This window comes from Lepidothrix coronata, unplaced genomic scaffold, assembly GCF_001604755.1.
Source record: "Lepidothrix coronata isolate B3197 unplaced genomic scaffold, Lepidothrix_coronata-1.0 Scaffold160, whole genome shotgun sequence".
Lineage (NCBI taxonomy): Eukaryota > Metazoa > Chordata > Aves > Passeriformes > Pipridae > Lepidothrix > Lepidothrix coronata.
In genome coordinates, this window is record NW_016690340.1 from 638,582 (window position 1) to 660,378 (window position 21,797).

The 21,797-nt window shown below is 51.3% G+C and overlaps 1 protein-coding gene across 3 annotated transcripts in view; it reads left to right on the top strand.

The window, feature by feature from the left end:
* Positions 1-21,797, top strand: part of ASTN2 (astrotactin 2) — a 325,746-nt gene that overhangs the window by 293,429 nt on the left and 10,520 nt on the right. Inside the window, exons 20-21 of one of the 3 annotated variants that reach the window (XM_017829237.1) lie at positions 2,170-2,311; positions 6,763-6,960. In XM_017829237.1, coding sequence (XP_017684726.1) covers positions 2,170-2,311; positions 6,763-6,772 — 152 coding nt within the window. In that variant the 3' untranslated portion in view covers positions 6,773-6,960. Of the gene's footprint in view, positions 1-2,169; positions 2,312-4,403; positions 4,684-6,762; positions 6,961-21,797 lie in introns of those variants that run through there. The other 2 variants (XM_017829236.1, XM_017829242.1) reach the window with 2 other exon arrangements.

The window sequence follows — 21,797 nt, forward strand, 5'->3', positions numbered from 1 at the left end:
GGTTGCTCCAAGCCCAGTCCAACCTGGCCTTAATACACACTTTGATTCAGTGGTTGCACATGACATTTTCCATCTCATTTCCAGTCTCCTGCAAGTCTGGTTCCACCCTCAGCCCATCCCATCTCTTCTGCTCCCTGGCACAGATGTCCTGGCTGATGCTCCTGGACTGCCCAGTCCAAATCTCCTCTCAGTCTTGCCCAGCTCTCATCACAGTCTCTCTGCCCAGCTCTTTTCTTTCCTACCCCTCAGCAGCTGCTTTCCGACTCAGAATGCTCTGGAGGAGGGCATGAGATCCCACAGCAGGATGATCTGTCCCCCTGAGAAGGTTCTTCCTGGTCAGAAGGGAGGTTGCTTGAAGTCTGAAAAGCCTTAAAACCTTTTGCTCTACTTCAACAACACATTCTGTTCCTCCTTCTTTGTTATGTGTTTGTGATTCATCAGGTTTGTAAGTCACGGCAGTGCCTGTTCTCAATGACTCCTGGTGACAGGGAGTTCCCCCATCCAGCCCAGCGCCATAGGAAAAGGGATGGAAATGAAAGTTGGAAATGAGCAACAGGGCTTTGTTTGTTTGCTTAAACCATAAACCCAGAGCTGAGGGACTTGCTCAAGGCCGGGCAGCGCTCATGACTTCCAAGCAGTGATTTTACTGCTGCCAACCCAACCTGCCCGTTGAGTTGACTTGGGATTTGCTGCGGACCTGGGGCCGGGAGCTGGGTTTTGCTGCAGAGCCCAGTGACAGAGCTGCCTGAAAAAGTTTGGAAAGAACAAGTCGTGCTGGGAGCATTAAAATGAATAATTAAGGCTTGGATTCCTTCGGGGAGGAAAAGAATTTATTGCTGCTCTTTTCTCTAGCCAAGGGGGACATTTGTTACCGAGTTGTGTATTTTGAGACAAGACGCAAATGTGGTTTGGGGGGCTGGGGACAAGGGGATTTTTTATTCTACCTGGCTAATCCAGCCTCACAGTGGAACATTCTGAGCTGGTTATACCATAGGTTGTTCTTTACGGTCTATACCAAGAACCTGGACTCTTGCTATGTTTCAGAAGTCCTCAGTCACTTTTGCTTTTAGTAAAATAAAGTGCTGAGAAGGAAATTCTCCTCCTCCCTCTGCTGCGATGTCTTGACATTTACACACGCACCGGGTACCCGGCACAGCAATCTGGGCCCAGGTTTGCTTACAGCAGCACAACTCTATCAGCTGCAGCAGCTTCTCTGATTCCCATCACTGGGAATAGGGGCACAACCAGGGCAGCTGCTCTGTCTTTTTTTCCTCCATGGTACCTTGGGCTTTCAGTTACACCGGTGTGAAATGGGAATTAAAGGCAGTGAGCTCTAACCGATAGACAGCCTGCCCACTGCGAGGAGACAGGTTGCACAGCAGTGGATAGTCATGCCCAAAAAGCTTAATAAATGGAGCGTTTTCAGTTTCAGCTGTGTCATGATCTAAGTGTTTAATAAGCTTTATAAACCAGAAGACCAAAAAGAAAGGGTTTTTTTTCAGTATTTTTAATTAGTAGGTTTCTTCGAATGCTTATAAAGAACCAAGTGTTCTTCAGCACAGCTGAAGGAGCTCCAGTCAGAGCTCCAGGAGCTGGCAGAGTGCACAAGAAAGGGAGTGCAAAGCTACTGTCACTGAATTAAAAAAAATAAAATCCAGGACATCGAGAACAATTCCATCCCAGCTCTAAAAATGTCTCTTTTCCTGCTAATCTGAGATAGCAGAAACACATTTTGCTGAGGCAGGTGATTTTTTGGAAAAGACTACACCCCATTTAAGAGCTGAACATGCAGCAAGGGCAGGACCCTCTTCTGGGTCCCTGAAGCTCATCCTTGGATGATGATCCTGCCTGCAGTGTCTGCAGCGAGTCCACAGGTTCTCTCTGTGTGCTGTGAGTGCAACCATTGCTGTCCAAGCAGTGACTTGGCCCTGGCCCCAGTTCCTGCAGTGGGTCCCTGCTACAGCTCATGGCCCAAGCGTGTCTCCTTCTTGCTTTGTCCCTAGGTGGCATTGTCCTTATAGACTCGGGGCATTCCATGGCCACAGCCAGCTAGAGTCTGTTGGCTGCCTGTGCTGTGTAGAGACGTTCCTACAGTGATTTTTAAATGGTCAGCAGTAATTTTGCACCTGTAACTGACGTTTTGGTCTTGCTCATCTCTTTGCCCTCCAGGAGAATCCTTGAGCTTTGCGGATGATTTGCTTTCTGGCCTCGCGACGTCGTGCGTGGCAGCGGGTCGGAGCCACGGAGATGTCCCTGAAACCAGCATCTATTCAGTCATTTTCAAGTGCCTGGAACCAGATGGTCTGTACAAGTAAGGAGAGGCATGTGGGGAGGTGCTGGGGGCGAGGAGGGATCTCCAGTGCTGTTATTTAATTTTTATTGACCTTTTTGGTCAGCGCTGTGTCCAATTTGTGCGCACCAGACACTGGGAAAATGTTGAGACTCTTCCTGTTGCTTTGGGTGTTACGCTCAGCTAGCGAAATGGAAAACCAGTGTCTGCCAATATGGAGCTGGAGGCACTGGGAGTCAGTGGGAGACTCCAGAATAACTCCCAGTTTCAGTATTCTGGGCTTCCAGGTCCATGCCTTGTGGGCAGGCTTGTCTCTCATGGATGAACTGAGCTGATGAGGTCAGATTGGAGCAAGTTGCTGAGTGTCTGGTGGGCTGAAATAGATGTCAAAAGTGTGATAGGTGCTTCTATAAGTTGCTGTTCCTATTAGTAGGGCACATACAGCAGACCAGAGACCAAATCCCTTTGCCCACCACCCAGTTATTTTGGCAGGGATGGCTGGTCATGCCTCTGCTGATGCTCTTGTACACTTGACTCTTCTGAGATATTCTTTGAGCACATGGGATTGGATTTTCTGTTTCAATCCTGTGGAGTAATTAGTTTCCAAAGCAAAGGGAAAATGTCAGGATCTGAATTTTAATTTCTTCTTCAGTGTTGTTTGGAAGGGATTTGGGCTTTCCATCCTGGCTCGTTAGCCAGGGCATCCTCTTTCTTGAGAGGGACATCAGGAGTCAGACCAGTAAGAGAGGAAAAATAGAGAAAAAAGGCAAGGAGACAGAGGAGAGACAGAGTAAGCAAGAGAGAAACACCCAGGGCTTAATGTCAGAGTGACTGTAATAATTAAAACACATTTTGTAGTGAGTAATGAAACTTTTTATGGGACCACAAAAGCATTTAAAGCGAGAGCTGGCAAATAGTCTGTCAGCGAGAACTTTTTAAGACCTTGATTAATACTTTCCCTTTGCCTCCCCCTCCACCACCCCCAGTTAAGTATGTTGACAGCCTCCGAAGCCTTTATTGCGCATCCCTGGAGCAGGGCTGTCTCCAGGAGCGCGCTCCAAGTGATACCTCTCGCCATTTAACAGTTTCAAACGTTCTCTTGTTAAATATCTATAATGCATAAATATAATTGTTAATATCTCTGGCTGCTCTGAAAAGGTGCCAGGGAGAGGCTGGAGAGACCGCAGAGCTCGTTAATAACCCGACGCCCATAAAACCGGCCGGTTGTGAGCTCTCAGCTGGTCTGCTCCCGGCTGCCAGGGGCACTGGGAGAGGGAAGAGCCACTGGGTTTGATGGAAGCTGCTGCCACAGTGAACACACTGAGCTGGGAGCCAGCAGGTCTGGCTCTTGGGCAGCCTGGGCTGCCAAATCATCTTCCCCATCTGCCAGGCGGGGATAATTGCGCTCACCCGTCGCTTGAGGGGCTCTGTGATCTAATTCCTGATGTCTGCAAAGGGCTGGGAGAGCCTTGGGTGGAAGGCAGAGGGCTTTGTCCAGGGTTTTGTCATCCCTGTGGTCAAAGCCAGGCTTCTGCTTCCCGGTGGTGAGGCGCATTGCCATGGAGGGGGTCAGCAGGCAATGCCCCGTGTCCTGGGGGTGGCTGTGGGCAGCTGCTGCTCTGTGGGTGCCCCTGGGCAAGGGACAGTAGCTTTTGTGGGGAGCTGTGGCTGCAGGCAGCCAGCAGGCAGCAGTCCCCTGGCACCAGGGAGCTTTGGACCCCGTCCTCTATGGGTACAGGCCCTGGGGTGATGCACAGTGTTGGTTCTGTCCCACAGCTAATGCTCAGCAGGGCTTGTCACGCTGTTCCCAGGGCTGTGCACTCATGGATGGACACATGTCCGTGTTGGCACCTCTGGGGCTTGTACCCACACTCCTAGGCATCCAAAGTAAGTGCATGAAGGCACACTACAGCCCACCCTGCTCAGTGCCTGCTGCTGCCCCAGCACAGCAGCGTGGACAGACAACCCCCTACCCCACATGTTTGCATGTGTGCCGTGGGTACTCCATATCCAGCACACACACACGTCTGCTCCCACCTGGGACCCAACCAGCACATGTTTACTGAGCATTCTCAGATACACAGGCACCCACATTAAATATTCCTCTGCTCAGATGTCCACACGGTTGCAACACAGCGTGAAGAAAGCCAGAGCAGTGAAATGTGAGGCTGATGCTGCTCCGCGCCCGCACAGACGGAACAACAACACAAACACGGGCACGGGGTCATTTCTTAAATTGAATTTCTTCTGCTTGTTTCATTTGTTTCTGTGGAAAAAGAGCTATCTTGGAAGGCTCCGGGCTGGGTATAATCCTGATTATAGCCACTCACAGGGCCCTGTGCTGTTCTCTAGGCTGTGAGGTGAGCACACAGCCTGCAGCATCAGAGCTCTTCAAAAACAAGTGATTTGCTTGTGAAGTAGTCTGAGGGTATCATGTAAACCAAGCATGTGAGATCATAGAAGTCTCTTTTGCTCTGTAAATGTGTCGGACATCCCGTCCTTTTTCTTCTGTGGTACCTACAGCAATTACATTCTGCTGTGGACCATTTGTTTGGAGTATTCCCAGCCTGAGATCAAAGCTGGGCTGCAGTATGAAAACAATCCCAAAAAAATGCTCTACAAGCAAACAAATAAACAGAGTTTGATTGATTCCTCTGCTTTTGAGACTTCTGTAATTCCAAAACATAAACGAATAAAAGGAGAACTAATTTCTTTGTCCTTTGTAATTTCAGTCTGATGAAAATATGTTGCCTGTCAGCCCTTTTCTTCCCCTTGCCAGTAGCACATTGGGGTTGAGATGCTCTGTCCCTGCACAGAGGGTTTTCCAAGGAAAAGTAGGTTGTGTCAACAAAGACACATGTGCTCCACAGGCTTGTGTATACGTATGGACACTCCTGACAGTCTGTCACACATGGATGCTCATCCGTGGGGATCCATGCTGCAGTCATGGGAATGAACTCATGTGCACACACACAGGGATAATGAGGATGGTCCTTGAAGACTGTCAAGTCTGGTTGAAGTTCTTAAAAAGTAAAAGTCTTATATTCCTGCGAAATGCGTCACAGGAGAAGGGATTGCTCTCCCCCGAGGGCAGCTAGACCAGAGCAGTCTGTCAAGCTTCCTCCCAGGTGGATCTGGAGGAGGATTGGGGTGAAGAGGGCAGAGGTAGAGATGTCTGTGTGTCTCTTTAGTGCTCACCTGGCATGGACCAGCCAGCCCAGCCAGCAGCCAATGCCACTCAGACTGATGCTTTGGGAGCCTGGGAGCACCATGCTGTGACAGGTTCTTGTGATGGACCAAGCACCAAACACCAGTCAAGAAAAAGGGCATTGGCTTTTCTCAAAGGTCAGACTCAGCCTGGAGGACTGAGCATCCCACAAACCCATCTGATCTCTTCAGTGAGGAGACAGGAGCTTCCCTTGTGCATCGACAGCCTCCGTGAGCCTTCAGCCCAGCCCATCCATCCCAGCTCCTCACCCCATCGCTTGAGGAGTGCCTGGGGATGCCTCATCCCTGAGCTGTACCTGCTCAGCTGCTCAAAGCAGCTCTGCCAGCCCAGCACGTTCATTTCAGATGCCTGGGGAGGCACCAAGTATCCCTCAGCCAAAGAGGGAAATTTTGGAAAGGGAAGTGAAAACCCCCTCCAGCTCCTCAATGGAGCTGCAGTGCAAACACACCAACCTCTTCCCTGCGCCACAGATACTATAATTATAGATTAGATTAAATCCCAGTGTTTCACTTTATTTACATTCCTGACCTAGCCTATTCATTTCCAGTGTTTGTGCCAAGAATCAGCGCAAAATTTACTGGAAATAATATGGAAGTCATCAGGATTCCTTCCAGAGCCTTTCCTTGGAGTGTGTTCATGTGCTGAGAAGGAGCCTCGACTTTACATTCCCTTTGCTGGCTCAGATGGGGTTTTCCCAGGGCGATTCTGAACCAGCCCAAAGGCTCTGGGAGAGCACATTTCAGGGGTGTTGGAAAAGTAGAAACCCTTTCCTAGGGTATGGAGATCCGGGACTGCTGTAGGATGGAAGGGGATTTGGTCAGACCTGAGAATGACCACACAAGGGCTCCTGTCTGCAGCCAAGACCAACCATGTCCTGCTCAACCAGAGTCATCCTCTGTAGGGTCTGGAGGCCATTGCCAGTGTGACCAGGCTCAGCCTCTGTCATTGTATGCTGGATAACACCAAACATCCTTTTTTTGGTGAGCTTAAAGAAAGAGGAAAAGGTGTGGAGTAGGGGGAACCCATGATAGCACAGAGAGGCAGCGACTACAATTCCATGAGCTGAATGTGCTGGAGGAGCTGGCCCAGAGCAAGGCTGATTAATGCTGAGTGACCTCTGCCTTGTCACTCAGCTTGGATAAAAAGTGGAATGGAAACCCTTGGTGCTCGAGAGTGTGTTAATGCTGGCAGCAGTCTGCTGCTCCTTATATGATACTAATTGTTATTGTTGGTCTCTTGTCAGGAAGACGTGAATGAGCGCTGGAGCAATTGGAGGCAGATCTCAAATAGCTCAGTGGCATGGGTTAAAACACATCTGTTCCAGCCCTTGGCCGAGTCCCCTGTGTGCACAGGAGCTGTGCTGCTTCATTGAATCCACCTCTCCTATTCCTCACGCTCTCCAGCTTCCCAAAGCTGAGCAGTGTAGGGCTGGAGTTTCTCCTCAGGCATTCCTGGCTTGCGGAAGCTCAAACACGGCAAGTCAGGAGTTGAACAAGTGTTTGTTAAATCCCAGGCCTGTGCTCCAATCACAGGCTCGTCCTTCCTCAGCAGTTCAGGGCTGTGTCAGAACCAGGCTGCTCAAGTGCTGGCTTGGGTGTGTGGTTGTTTTTGCTGAAGTGAGTCCAGCAAGGAGCTGTCTGGCTCATCTGGGCTGTGTGTGGATCACTGCCGTGGAGGGGGATTGGTCCCATGAAAGGTGATCTGTACAGGGAGGTCAGGGGCTCAGCAGGAGATAACCTCTTTCTCTGCACTGATATTAATGAAGTCTCACACATGGAGGCAGGCTGGACTCCTGCTGAAGTTCACAACATTAGGAGGATACACATCTAAAGGCCATAGAGAAGACATCCATGCTTTTTTTGTGGCTGGTCAAATCTGGGGGCTTTTCCCAACTTTGCCATTTACTCTGCTCTAGATGGGACCCCACGTTCCAAATGCTGGAGATATTTGGCAGTGATGCTTATACAAATAAAAGGATAACTCACAAGCTAATCCTAGCTGTCCATCCTTTCAGTCACTCTAGAGCAAAATTAGGATGCCATGACCTAAAGATCTGCCCCAGCTCAGCAAGGTGCATTTCTCTCACATATGGCTGCAAGTCCATAAAACTAGTTAAACTTCTTTTGGTTCCATTTTTCCAAAGGACACCTGCAGCACATCCCAGTCCATCCTTTTCTTGTAACAACAACAGGACACAGAGTCCTTCACCAGCCTTGTCTCCCGGAGAACACTTTGTTATTTTTTTTTTCTGTGTGTGTGTGTATTTAAAAAAAAATAAATCTCTTTTAATCTCTGAGTTGCGCAGAACATTACATCAGTAAGCACCAACCTCCTGGTCGTGCCAAACTGGAGTTTATCAGCACACAGTGACCTCTCCAGCTCTGCTACCCCTTCTCCCCCTCAGGGCCACGGGCCATGGCTGTTTCCCAGGGAAACAGGGAGTTTCTGCAGGGAGTTTGTCACAGGGGAGCTGTACAGGCAATGGAGCCCCTGCCCTGGTGGTTGCTGAACTCGGCTGCTTTCTAGTAGTTCTCAAATGGCCTTTTATTTATTCCTTGGGTTAAATGGCCTTTAATTTATTACTTTGGTTTTGGGATTGTTTCCCCCCTGCAAAAGCAGTTTGCTTGTATTTTCTTAGTTGGAGGATACTTGGTGCATCTGGGCTTTTCCCTCCTGATCCTGTCTCTGATTATGGGGTCTGGCCCAGACCCCATCCAGTTGATGGGAGTTGTTGTTCCCTGAGACCTCAACTTCATAGGGTGACAGAGACATTGCATGTCTCAAGTTATGTTTGTGGTTAGATAGTCTCTGCTGCAAGACCCACATTTGCAAAAGTAGCCAGTGAATTCAGAAGCCTCCATTTTGGAAGCATCATCCTCAAGCCCCACTGGCAGAGTCACTGCTCCCATTGGCTTCAGCTGAGTTTGCACCAGAGTAAAACAGACATCTCAAAAAAGTAACCTCAAAGTAGCTGATTCTTCCCGAGTTTTCCCACCTGTAGAAAACTGAGCTACACCCTTTGCTGAGTTTCCAGTACAGTAAGGAGATCCATAATAAAATGGGAGAGAAAGCTGCTGGGTTGCAGAGATGGCATCCATGTGGCAAGGTGAGAATTGCCTTGGGTGATGTTCCCTGCTGAGCTATGGCCCACTTGATCTCTACTTGGCCACCCCAATCTCATGCCACCTCGTACTGCCAAGGATATTTCCTTGGAGTACCTTCAGAGCAACTGCTCCCAGCACACGTGCCCTCGTTGCTCCTGCTCACCTCACACACACACACACACTCACTTCCCTCGTCAGGAATGAGATAAATTTGATTATACAGCAATATGGTTTCTGTTATGAGAAGGGGAAAGAAAATACCCTGGCTTTCACTGAAAACCCTCGGAGCCAAAGCTTATGTCATGATTTAAATGTTTCTGAAAAAAAAAAAAAAAAAGAGAAGTAGGGTCTGAGGGTTGCTGCTTGTTCAGGGGGTGGTGGATGGAGGGGTAGGTGGGATCCTGTTTTCGCAGGATGAGCTGATGGAGCTGGGTGTGGAGACTTTCTGCCCTGGCAGGAAGGGGTGTGAAGGGAGCCCCAACTTGGGGAGCTCAAGACTAGGTCACTGGGACCTGCTTTTACAAACACCTGGACAGCCAGCCAGCTCAGTGAGGTGGGCTTGGGTGCATCTTGTCACAGCTCTGGGCTGTCATACCCCTGAATCAGAGTCTGTTGCTTGTCTTCCATATATTTTCCTCCTGATTTCTGCCAGGGAAACCACAGGGCAGCTCATGGCAGCAGCAACCTGAGCTAGGTCTGGAGCATTTTCTCCTTCAGTCTAAGCATCTCCAACCACCCTGCAGCTGTGGAAATGCCATTAGATCTTAATCTCATTGCACAACCTCTAACAGAAGGCCCTGCCACCAGGCTGGGATACTTTCATGTTTTCTTTCTCTCTGGTTTGCATCATTGCAACATCCCAGTCTTCCAGCCTGCCTGTGACAGGGAGTGGGGGGATGTGTCCTGCACACAGGAGGCTCTCTGCACACCCCAGTGCTGGGGCAGGGGATGCTGGGGAGACCCCCTCCCCAGGCTGCTGGGGGAACCTCTCAGGCAAAGCACCTCAGATCAAAACACTTCCTCAGTGCCCTTTGACGTGTCACCACTAATGCAAGGGAGGGGATTTCAAGCCATTTCGGCTGCCACAGATTGTATTCTTGGTCCTACATTGCACCTCCCTTCTTGCAGGAGGATCCATCCTGCACAGGCAAGGATCCCTGGCTTGGGCAGCCTGTTCTCCAGTGGAAGCTGCTCTCTTGATAACAGTGTCCTCTTCCTTAATTGTGAGCCTGGATGTCCCAGAACAAGGCTGGGGTGATGGGTCGCACTAATGAGACTCTCCCTACTTGATGTTCAGAAAGTAGACCCAGACAGAAACAAGGGCTCTGCCTCATGCCCACCCTCTGTCCTGCCTGCCCAACAGTCCTTGTCCCCCGCCATCAAGGCAGTATGGAGGGGACTGGAGGGAACCTGGGCAATCCAAATTTTCAGCACTGCCACAGGCTGTGATGTTTTTACCTGAACAACAGGCTGCCTCTGGGGAGCATCAGCACTACCAGGCTCACCCTGTCCTCTCTGCCTCTTGAGCTTCTCCTCTCTGGTTTTGGGGCTTTGTAAATTTGTGTGTGTTTCGTGGTGCTGCATCCCTGTGGGTGCTGCCCTCCTGAGTGCATGGAGATGTATGGATGGGGATTGGCATAAATTCCTGTCAGTGCTGTTTATGGCTTTGGATCTGGGGGCTGGGACATCTCACTTTGCTCAAGGCCTGTCCCATACCACAGCTGGTACCTTAGAGCTACCCAATAGCCCCATAACCCACCAACCATCCCAAAACCCTTACTCCATGGCCCATAGGTAAAATCATGGCCAGATCCTGCTCTCAGTAGCCTCTGGGTGTGCGGGTGTATTTGGAGATGTTTGGACACCTATAGCTGTGCCTGCGTGGAGCAGCATGGGATCATGTGGCTGCTTAGTCCCACCCTGGCAGGTCAACCAAACCCTTTACTCTGGGCTTTCCACATCGTTGTAACCCAGAGAACAAAGATACAGGATATCCTAAATACTCCTGAAGCCCAGCAAAGTGCTGCTCCTTGAGTCCCCCCTTGGCAGTGCTCGATACCAGGCTCCCCAAGCAGCAGCTTGCAGTGACACCCCTGTGGCTCTTCCACTGCCTATCCAAACCCACCTGATTGCTGCTCCAGCAGAGGTGCCCCAGTGAAGCCCACCCCATGGAATGAAGCCCACCCCATGGAATGAAGCCCACCCCATGGAATGAAGCCCACCTGCATCACCCCACACACAGCTCTTGCTCTGTCCCTGGCTCGTACCTGCTGCCCTGCCATACGCTGAATTGTTTTCCAAGTGAAAACATGAGTTGAAGTATTAACTCCACAAGGGCCTTTCCGTGCAATGCACCGGGATTAAATATTTATGTTGGCAAAAAGCATGTAATAGGCAGCTCCAGATCAGAGATAATGAAATTGAGGTGTGTGGAGAAAGCGGGGGGAGAGGCAGGGGGCTTGCAGGAGCAGGCGGGAGTGGGACCCAAGTGGGTTGTAGTATGTGCCTGGGAGATTACTTTTGGTTTTATTAATACCCCACCTGTTTGTGGGGGAACTCCAGCCCCATTGCTGGGAGCAAAGAGTGCATAAGGGAGTGCAGGAATCAGCCATCGCCGTTCCTTGTGTCGGGCAGGGGAAATTGTCACCCAGGTGACTTTAACTTGAAGTTAAGTAGGGGCAGGGACTGTCCTGGAGAAGGTGGCTGGGTGGGGAGTAGGGAGGGATGAAACCCTCTCTGTGTCATCTGTGAACAATGTAGGATCCTAAATCATTAATGGGGGTGATATAGGATCCCTGGCTCTTCCAGACCGCTGCAGTCAAGGTTATTTACCGGTGACTGTATCCGATCAGGCAGCAATGTGGTTTGGATTATACGGAGGGTTCCTGATCGGGTCAGGAGGATGCTCACGGCAGCACGTCGAGCGGGAAGGTCCGTGTGAGCCTCCCTGGAGGGTGTTAGTGAAGAGCCCTGCCAGGATGGGCAGCAGACAAGGTGCTGGAAGGGCGCTGGGTGATGAATCCGCTCCCTCGCCGCAGGAGGAAAACAAGGAGCGCATGCAATGGCAAAGGCTGCCGCTCTTTCCCAATTCATTATTTTTATGAGACAACAACATCTCCCTCTTTCCACCCAACAACAAATATCGCGGGAGGCGGCGGCGGTATGAGTCCCGCACGGTGCTCTGGGACCTTGGCCAGTCATGGAGCCTCCAGGGAGGTATGAAACGAGGCATGAATGGAGTGTTAGGAGAGAATGGAAACTCTCCACTGGCTCCCAGGCCGGCTCTCTTGCGGGGGGTCCCTTGCTCACGATGACAGCGCTGCCTCTCATAAACACGCATTTCCTCATCCCCGTTTGTTTCTCTCTCTTGTGCAATCTCTTGTACCAGACGGGAATGGGAGTGAGTCCCACTGGTACGTGAATGTGTTACAAAAAACCTTCCCACCCTGCCACCAACGAAGTACTGAGAAATAACAACAGGGTTTAAAAGGAAAAAAAAAAAGAAAGAAAAGAAAGATGGGGGGAGCTGGATGGATTTGCTACTGGCCATGAGTTATTGTTCTGAGTGTAAACTCAAGGGCATGGCTATGCTGGTAGTTTGCAGCATCAACCAGCACTCAGGAACCCCACTGCGCTCGGTGCTCTGCATCCCCCTGGGAAGTGGATGCTCCTTCCTCAAATGATTTTCCAGGGTGAAAAACATGGGACAAAAATAGGGGCAAAGTAACTTGGCTGAGATCACACAGTGCTTAAATCAGGAGATATCCCAGCTCCAACCTACCCAACAGCACTCCCTGTGATGGGTTGTTTCATCTGGGGTGTGTGAGCAGCGCTGCTGCTGCCAGTCCCTGGGCATGGGCCAGGCTGCCCTTCCCAATCCACACTGCTGGGATAGAGCACAGCCAGGAGGAGATGTGATACTAAGGTGTGAGAGCAAGGGCAAGTTCCACCATCAGGCACATCTCCTAGAATGGTGGTGGAAGCTAAAAGGTCTCCTGGATCTGGGCTGGTGGAGCAGGGATGGTGAATCCATATGTTAGCTGTAGCTGCAGAGGAAAAAAAGCTACTGGGAGTTGCAGTCCTTCCCTGCAGAGGGAAAAACAAGAGAAGAAACCTGCAGGGAACAATGCCTCTGGAGCAGCATTTGCAGGAGTGCAGGGGTGGCTCCACACCTCTGGAAGCTCACAGGAACAGTCACTGCAATGTTGAGGGGCTCTCCCATAGTGCAGGATAGCAGGTCTCCGGTCCTGGCTTCTGGGGGTAGCAGCGCTCTGGCTCTGGTCTGGTTGGCTGTGTAGCCATCATTTCAATAAAGAAATGATTAAAAGAGGATGGGGAGGGGGGAAAGAAAACCCCAAAACATCTGTTTTACTTCAAATCAGGGAAGATTCCTTTGCTTACAAGGAATGTGTAAATCACGCCGGGCTGGGAGACGTACATAACCCTGCCTGAAAGCTCCTCTGCACTTCAAACGAATTCTAACGTGCTTACTGGGATTTTGTTTTTATTATTTGTTTCGGGCCCCCCCCCCCTCGTCCTACCCTTCGCCCTCCCTGTCTGCCTGATGGAGCTGTGAGAATCTCCTGTCCCTCAGGGGCCTCAGGGCACAGGAGCAGTGGGAAATGGGCACCACAGACCTGGCTGGCCCCCTTCTGCCAGGGCTGGCTGGCAAACAGCATCCCTGCTTGCCACCATCCCTGACCTGACATTGTGAGGCCATTGCAGGGCCCTGTTGGCTGCCCTTGAGCTCCCCCAGGGCACAGGGCACAGACGCCTCTTGCTCAGAGTCTGGCACATTGGGATCGTGCCTGGGATGCTGCGAGAGCAGGAGCAGAGGGTCCCTCTCCTCCCAGCCGTTCCCCTGCGTGCCTTATTGTTGTGGGGCTTTGTTTTGCACAGTTTCCTGTGGAGGGTGAAGCCAGGGGCTGGCCAGCGGTGCTGGGGACAAACACAACAGAGACAGATCAAGAGCTCTGCTTGCAGGAGTGCCACTTTCCTGTGCCAGTTTACTAAGGTGACTCTCCCCACACCAGCGGGACCACCCTCTGGCCAAGCACAGGATCCACTCCCTGTGGCCAGTGCATCCCTTTGCCTTTCTTCTGAGCCTGTTGAGCAGGAGGCCCTATTGTGGTGGCTTATATAAGAACAGTCAGCCATTGACTTGCTTGCCACGGACCACCCACTACTCCTCAGATGACACTGTCTTTTGAAGTCACTACCAGCCTGGGCTGGATTTCAACCAGCAGCCCAGATGGAAGCCAAGCCCCCAGGAGAATGAGAACAAGCCCTACCAAGGGGATCTCCAGGGGTAGCAAGCTGTGGAGTGTCTGGTTCTTGTTTAGAGGGACTATGAGGTTGGGAGGGGCAAGCATTTCCCAATTTGCTGAGGGTCACAACCTTCCTCTCCCCCCTCTCCCCAGGGCCGGCGATGGCCAAGCTCTGCAGAGTGTTGGTAGGTTGAGTGGCGGGTATGGTTAGCTGTGAACATTCCCATTGTGGAGCTCTCTGCAGGGGTCCAGGGCTTTGCTCGTCTTTCCTTTCTCCTTGGCACAACTCGAGGAAGAGTTTGATTTATTCCCTCTGTCCTGAGCAGAGCCTGCTCATCTCCCAGAGCTGCAGCCACCCCGAGCACTGCTGTCTCTTCATGGAGGAGGACAGCAGCCATCCCATGAGCCATCCCATGAATTGCCCAAGGAAGGGACTAAAGGGATGTGTCATTCTTGGGATGCCCACCTGGCACACAGGACTAACGCTGTTAGATGAGGCTGAAATCCACCCACCCGCAGATCAGGGCAAAGACAAACAAAACCTGAGTCATTACTTACCCCTAAACTCACAAACTTAGCAGAGCTGGACCTGGGTATTTATTATGCCTGTGATTCCTGATGGCCCTTCCCAAAGGATGCAAGGGGTGTCCGTGGCTGAGGGTGCCCCTGGGGTGTCCCAGACCTATGGGGAGAGCAGTAGGTGTTGCAGAGGAGGGAGAGAGGATGTGGTTGCTGCCAGGGGATACCCTGCCCTGGGGAGCTGGAGGGATTGATGGGCATTGCAGTGCCTGTGTGGAGGCTGCGGGAGGACCTGAGGGACATGTGGGACGCAGAGCCTGAGGAAAGCCCTGCTCGTGCTGTGTCCAGGACAGCCTGATCCGTCACCAGCTCTCGCTGACGCTCTGCAGCTGGAGAGGGACCGGCCCCTGCAGTTGGAAGCCTCGGGCGTCAACCCGAGCTGTGGCGTGGGGGAATTGTTCCAGCAGCACAGGGAGTCAGAGGCAACTCATCTGACCTTTGTCCAAGGGCTTTGTTGGGGATGTCCTGGTGAGTCCCTGCAGAAGGGGACTCTGGCACTCCACAGACTGTAACGAGCTGCTGTTGCTTCACTGGAGACAAAAGCACCAGCCTGCAGTGGCTTATTACCACCTCCTTCTGGTTCTTTACTCCACCAAAGCATGTTAGAATTCACATCCTGGGTAACGTGGGACCTTCTCTGGCCTCCTCAAGCAGTGGGGGGAATACCTTGCCGTGAGCCCTGAGACAGACAGTGAAGACTGTGAAAAGCTGAGCCAGTTCTTGATGCATTGCCTTTATAAGCACATCTGCAAATCTTCATCCTCACAGCCAGCAGGACGAAAGCAAGGACATGACTGCCAAGAAATATGGACCTCAAACATCCTCTATTCATCCTCTCCAAAGCTGGTAATTCCATGGTGATCCTGCTTTTTCTGCCATCGTTCTGTCTTCACGGTTTGGGAACCATCCCTGTGGGACACCCCAGAGTTCTGCTGGGGCATCTCCAAGCTAATAAAAGCCTTCTTACTCCTTGGAGCGTGCCTGGGAGCTAAAGCCCCAGGGTTGCAACATGGACTGTGTTAATGTTATCACGTGTCAGGGCGGCTGTTTTGGGTGTGCTGTCCTGCTGCCACGCCAAGGAGCTGCTCTCTCATCCACATCCCATCTCTGTCAGAAGCTCCATGCAGTGCATCAACCCCTCTCCAGAGAAGCCTGCTCTGCCCTTCCCTCATGAGTGGGGTAAAGCTTATCCTGAAAGGATGGGCAGGATGAAGAAGTCATTAACTGACCCTGAAACTGCTGGCAAGGAGCAGAGGGGGTAAAGGAGGGGAAATCATAAGGCAGGTAAAAAGGTAAGGGGGGACAGGGGCACTGCTGGTGCTCTCAGCCCTGGAGTGGTGATGAAGACACCCTGGGGATGCAATAGCCAGGGGGGCTGCAATGACCTTCCTGCACCTTGTGGATGAAACCGTGGCCTGGCTGGTGTTTTCCCCTCACTTCCAGTGAAACATGTTTTCTCCTAAGGCAGTCTTGGCACTGCTGCTTGCAAGGTGTCTGGCTGGCAGAGGGACTCCCAGTGGAATCTTGGCCGTCCAACACAGGTATCATTCAGGAGCAAGGCTCTAGGGCCTGTGTATCAAGGCCTTCTTTCACAGCCATGGCAGTACTGGGAATTGCTACTCTGGTGGGTTTTTGACAGGGTTTCGAGGGAAATCTTGGGAAATTGAGATGTCACAGCTGAGGCTGGAAAGGTGAATGTCCTGCCAGGGATTTCTCTGTTAGGGATGCAATGGATCCAGGCAGTAGCAAGAAATATTCAGGATTTTCAATTAATTTCTTTCTTACTTTCCCTTTAATCCTTTGTTTGGATCTCATTTGACAGGGTTCTGAAAGAAAAAGAGGTTGATGAAGTGCTTTAAAGAGCGAGAGCTGGGTGAACCTGCATTGTAGCTCAGGCGTGCAGCGTCTGCCGCACGTGCCGAGGGGACTGGGGGACCAGTGCTCACACCCTGTCCACTCTGGGTGTTTGCTCCCCATGGCCTCAGAGCTCAGAGGGCAAGCCCAGGAGACCTGGAGAAGCACGTTGTGCTGACCCAGCACTGTGTGGAGACACCTCTGTGAGCACAGTGGTGGGATGCTGTGACACCAGAGCGGCACTGTCCCACACTGCACCCTGTCAGGCAGCAGCAGTAAGTGACCCTGCCCTCCTCCCTGGCAGCCCCTGCGAGAAGTCCCACGCTGTCCAGTCAGTGGTTTTAAGCATGGACAGCAATTCAGGTAACCTTGCAGTGTGGATAACCCTGAGTGACTTTCCCAGGGTTGCCAGCAAGCAAAGATGGACCCATAGCTGTGCAAGCCTGTCCCCAGCCCCACAGCAGCTCCAGCTGCCCTCACTGTCTCAGAGTCTCCTTTGCCCTTCTCCTTGATCAAACAGTTTCTTACTGTGCAGAGCAGCCTGTGCCTTCCTCCTGCCTCCCTCCTCCAGTATTTGATGGGCACTGTTTTATCCACTTCCAAAAGGCATCAGACACCTGAGGCATGTCATGGCAGGTACATTTATTTCCCTCCATCTGACAACTGTGTTCTGGTATTGTTGGGAGGCTTCTGCTAAAGGATAATGATTAGTCTCACAGCATTTGCTGGTCTGGGAAACAAAAAAAAAGGTGTGAATTGTTAGAACAGTTTACTGACAGCCTCAGGTGTTGGTGTAATGGCAAAGCTTTAATACTCCAGCGTGGCACCAGTTGCTGCTAACCTGTTCCTCCACCACGCTGATGGGAGCAGGTCAGTTGTCACTGATGGTTAAAAGAAGCCCAGTTATAAAAGATGCTTTTCTTGGACGGTAGAACTGTGAGGAGAGCTTTCTGAAAAATGTTTTTTTCAAGATTTCACAGTTCACTGTTTCCTTACTGTGGAAAGGCAGAGCCAAAACCAAAGGCAGTGCAGAACAGAAGACACTGGTCCTCTTGCAGCAGAAGTACAGTAGATAAGAAGCAATTTGCTGGGTGATGGCAGCAGGTTGGTGTCACTTCCCTCAGTGCCTCTCCCCAGACTGCAGCAATCACTGAGCTGCTCAGAAGCATCTCTTCCCCTGTGAGCTGCCCTCTCTGTGCTGGCACAGCCAGAGGTCACAGCACAGCCCTTGTCCCCAGCCCTGCCTGCATTCCTGCCAGCCTTCAAATGCCCCAACAGGAGCGTCTGATTGCTGTGGTGCTTGTGACGCTGCCAGCCCCAGGAAGACAGCAGAGGGTGTCCACTGCCCTGTAAAGCTTTGCCCAAATCCCAAGTCTCCAGCAGGGCCTTTGGCAGGGAAGCAGTGTGGTCAGTCCCCTGCCAGGGCACCAGCCTTCCTCACTCTCTGGCACCATGGGCACAGGCATGGAATGAGCAAGCAGCCTGAAGCCAGGGCCCAACAAATAGACCAAGAAATCCTCTCCTTCCCAAAACCACTCCCTGCTCATTGTCTGCTCAGTATTTGTGGCACAGACTGGGGAGGTTGCTCTCATTTACCTTTCTTAATTAATGCAAATCACAGAGTTGCCAATAAGCTCAGCTGCATTCCTGTGGCTTGTGTGGACGGGCTGCTTTTTATTTGATTTGATTTCTTTTTAAATTGTAATGGTTTCTGAATTGGGAATGCTTGCACTAAACACACACACTCCTTTCTGTGCTTGCCCAGCCGGCTGCTGGCAGGCAAGCCCTGCTGCTGCTGCTCCGTGGCCATCAATGGAAGTGTTTGGGAGGCTTGGCAGGAGATGTACAGTGGGGGGACAGGGGTGGGTGGGTGCCCAGTGGCTCCTGGACCATGCACAGCCCACGGCATGTGGCTGGGGTGAAACTCTTACAACTCTGTTCCACCCCACAGCACCCCTGGGCTCCTCTACTGCTCAGGAAGAGTCTTTTAGGGGAACTGTGTGTGTAATTTATTGATGTTTTTAGCTGCCAGGAGATGCTGAGGTGAAGGTCTGATGCTGCTCATGCATGAGTATCAGGACAAGGAAACACACACACCCTCACAGCTTCCCTGTGTCCGGGCTGCCTCCAGTGAGCCCTTCACCGTGGTGTCAGAGAGCTGAAGACTCTCCCAGACTAAAAGAATGGGAGAGAACAGTGTTTGCTCATGGGTCCCACGAGCACAAGGACGTGCACAGTGCTGGGTCCAATGAGTGTGTTTGTGGCACCATCCCTGGCAGCTCTGCTGTGCACATGCCTGACACACGGGCCCCATCCTGGCCCCGCATCCCTCGTGCCCAGTCTTCACACTGAGATCACTGGGCAGTGGGGAGACAGGGATTGCCAAGAGCTGGTCCACTGAGGGCTTTTAAAGGGAGGCCTCTGCATTGTTTTTCAGCTGGAACAGGAAGCGAGAAGGGCTGGCAAGGCAGGGTGTGATGTGTGTGTGTCAGCACGCTGGAGCAGCCTCAGCGGCGCAGCGCTGGGTGCGTGCGAGCCCGGAGAGCCTGGGCTGTGAGCAAGGCACGGATGAGCCGTGACCAACCGGGGAGCGATGGCAGGACGTGCATGTAACACCAAGGTGGTGTGAGCTCAGCCAAGTCAGGATTTGTGTTTTCGTGCTTGGCATCACGGGTGGTGGCCACGCTGCCAGGGGAGGGAGAATCCGCCGCGCCGCGTGTGGGACGCCGGCCAGGTCTGCCCTCGCTGAGCTGCTGGAGTTTGCAGCAAGAGCGTCTCATGGCTGCAGGAGCAAGGTGCCAAGCCCAGCCGTACTAGCCAAGCCCAAGCCAAGCCCTACTGGCAAGAGCATCTTGTGGTTGCACCACTTCGGAAAGCTTGAGACCGTGTTTCTGTGTGACACCGGGCTCCGGAGCAGCGTCTCTGCCCTGCTCCCCATTTACACGGCACAGCCCGGGTTTGCCACACAGACATTGCTTCTGGATGCAGCCAGCTACTCATAGGCACCCAGTTAATTAGCATGGGGGTTTGGCATCTGTGGGAGTGCTAATTGAACTCCTTATCAGACCCTTTCTCTGCAGCCCAGGCAGCCCGTTTGTGGTTCAGCATCTCACTGAGCAGCTGCACAAGCCCAAAGGCTTCAGAAAGAGCAAACAAGGCAGACCAGAAAGGCCTGGGGTATCTCTGCAGGATATAAAGAAATCAGCTGCCGAGCTAAGGAAGGTCAGAGGCAGAAGTCCTTATCTCCCTTCCCACAAATAAGGATCATGAGTAAAGCACTCAACCATCATGAGCATCATGAGAGGGAGTGAAAAAAACATGAGCTGACGTTATTGTCTATAAATAAATAACATGTTCTGAGCTTTCATTCGCAGCCTTACGGTTTCATGCCTTTATAAATTTGTATTTTGGGTTATTTTCTCTGCATTAAGAAAGGATAGAAACGTATTTTTTTCTGTTTTTTTGTATTTATTGAAATGCAATTGGCAATCTCCACAATCATTGAGTTCCAGGAACCAAAGTTTTAACTCCCCCTTCTGTTTTCTCTTCCTGCCCCAAAAAGCATCTTGAGCCTAGTGATAAAATTCAGGCTTCAGCCAACATTGGGTGGGGGATCTACAAGGAAGGTGTTGACATTTCATGAAGCCACATGTTAATTGGTTTCTATCTCTCCCTGAAAGTTCCTTCGGGTCCTAATAGGTTTGAATTTAGTAGTAAACATTTAAGCAGCATTACTTTATAGGACTTTGTATTTGCTGCAGAGGTGGCAGAGTTTCCAGGCATGGAGGGCTGATCTCTGCCAAGAGCATATGTGTTTGGACCTCTTTGGAACCTCTTTGGGTAAAATATATCTTTTTATTTCTGGAAATACAGCTCTTCGTGACGAAGGCATGGGTGAAACAGAGGATCAGCTGTGAGACAGTAGCAGGGAGCCCCCAAGCTCCTTTGGAAAGCACAGGGAGAAGATGAGAAAATGTCGTGAGGAAATTTTATTGCTAAACAAATCGCCTCCAGGTTATGCAGGAGGCTCTGCCAGATCGTAGCTACCATATGGCATTCCAGGTTGTCTGTCGTGGTTTTGTGCACTGAGTGTAGGTCTGGGACCTTTTGTTTTCTGGCTTTGACTTCACCCCAGGGATCTCTGCCTTGGGCAAAGTGCTCAGAACCACTCGTTGGCCTCATTTTTTCACAGATCATCAGGGTAGGCCTATTCAAGTGCAGCTCCATCCTCATCAGTGGGGGTGCTGCCTGGTTTGGTCCTTGGCCCACAACGCTGTAATAGATATAAGGGTGGCAGGAGGATCTCCACGGAGACCTGCAGAGCTGAACTCCAGCCCCCCATGTTCTCAGTGTAGCTCCCTCCCTCAGCGTGCTCACTTAGGTTTTCCCTTGGTTTGTCCTTGAGACATAGAATCACAGAATCACAGGATGGTTTGAGTTGGAAGGCACCTTAAAGATCATCTCATTCCAACCCCCCTGCCATGGGCAGGGATGCCACCTACTAGACCAGGTTGCTCCAAGCCTCATCCAACCTATTCTTGAGCAATTCCAGAGATGGGGAGTCCACAACCTCTCTGGGCAACCTGTGCCAGGGCCTTACCACTCTCACGGTAAAGAATTTCTTCCTGATACACAATCTAAATCTGCCCTCCTTCAGTTTAAGGCATCCCCACCTCTCCAGTGTGGTGGTGGTCCCTCCTCCCCCCAGCCACCCTCTTCATGCCCTGTTGGGTCCCAGGTTGATCCTGTCCCTGCTGGCAGCTCCTCGCCCGCGTCTGCCAGAGGTTTCCAGCAAGATGTGAATGCTGGGTTTGCACTGAGACAGGTCTTTGCACTCTCTTCTCTTAATTGTCTGTTTCCGGGAATAAAAGAACAAAACTAAACCCCAGCACTCTGCACAGTGCCATTAACTGGCCGTAAAAGTGTTTTGCAGCAGAGGCTGGGTGGTCAAGTGGCTCGAGAACAAGATTGGAAACCATCATCTCCCGAGTTTCCAAACTGTTCATGTCACTGAGCCTCTCCGGGGCACGATGCTTCACCCCATATGTCTCTGTTTACCATCGATAAAACAGAGCTATTAATACTGCTGTGCTTCTGGGTGACTTTTTGGACTGTAATTAATGTTAAAACCCTCTGAGATCACTGACTGGAAGGAGCTGGAGAGGTGCAGAGGCTGCGTACTGCCAGGCTGCCAGCCTCCACCACAGCTGGGTTATTGGTGCTGAGTCCAAAACATCTCATTCAGAGTGAATGGAGATGAAAAACTTTCCTCTGAGGTTCTTGAAAGAGGACTGGTTTCAGGTGAGGGAAAACAATTGGTTTTGTTCTCAAAAAGAATTTGTGACCAGATCAAAATCACTTTGATTCTGACTCCGTTTACATTTTGAGGGTTTGTTTCTTATATCATCTGTAAAAACAATGAAACGAAGGGCTTGTTTGTGGATATGTGTTTTTTTAACCCAGGCCTGACCAGT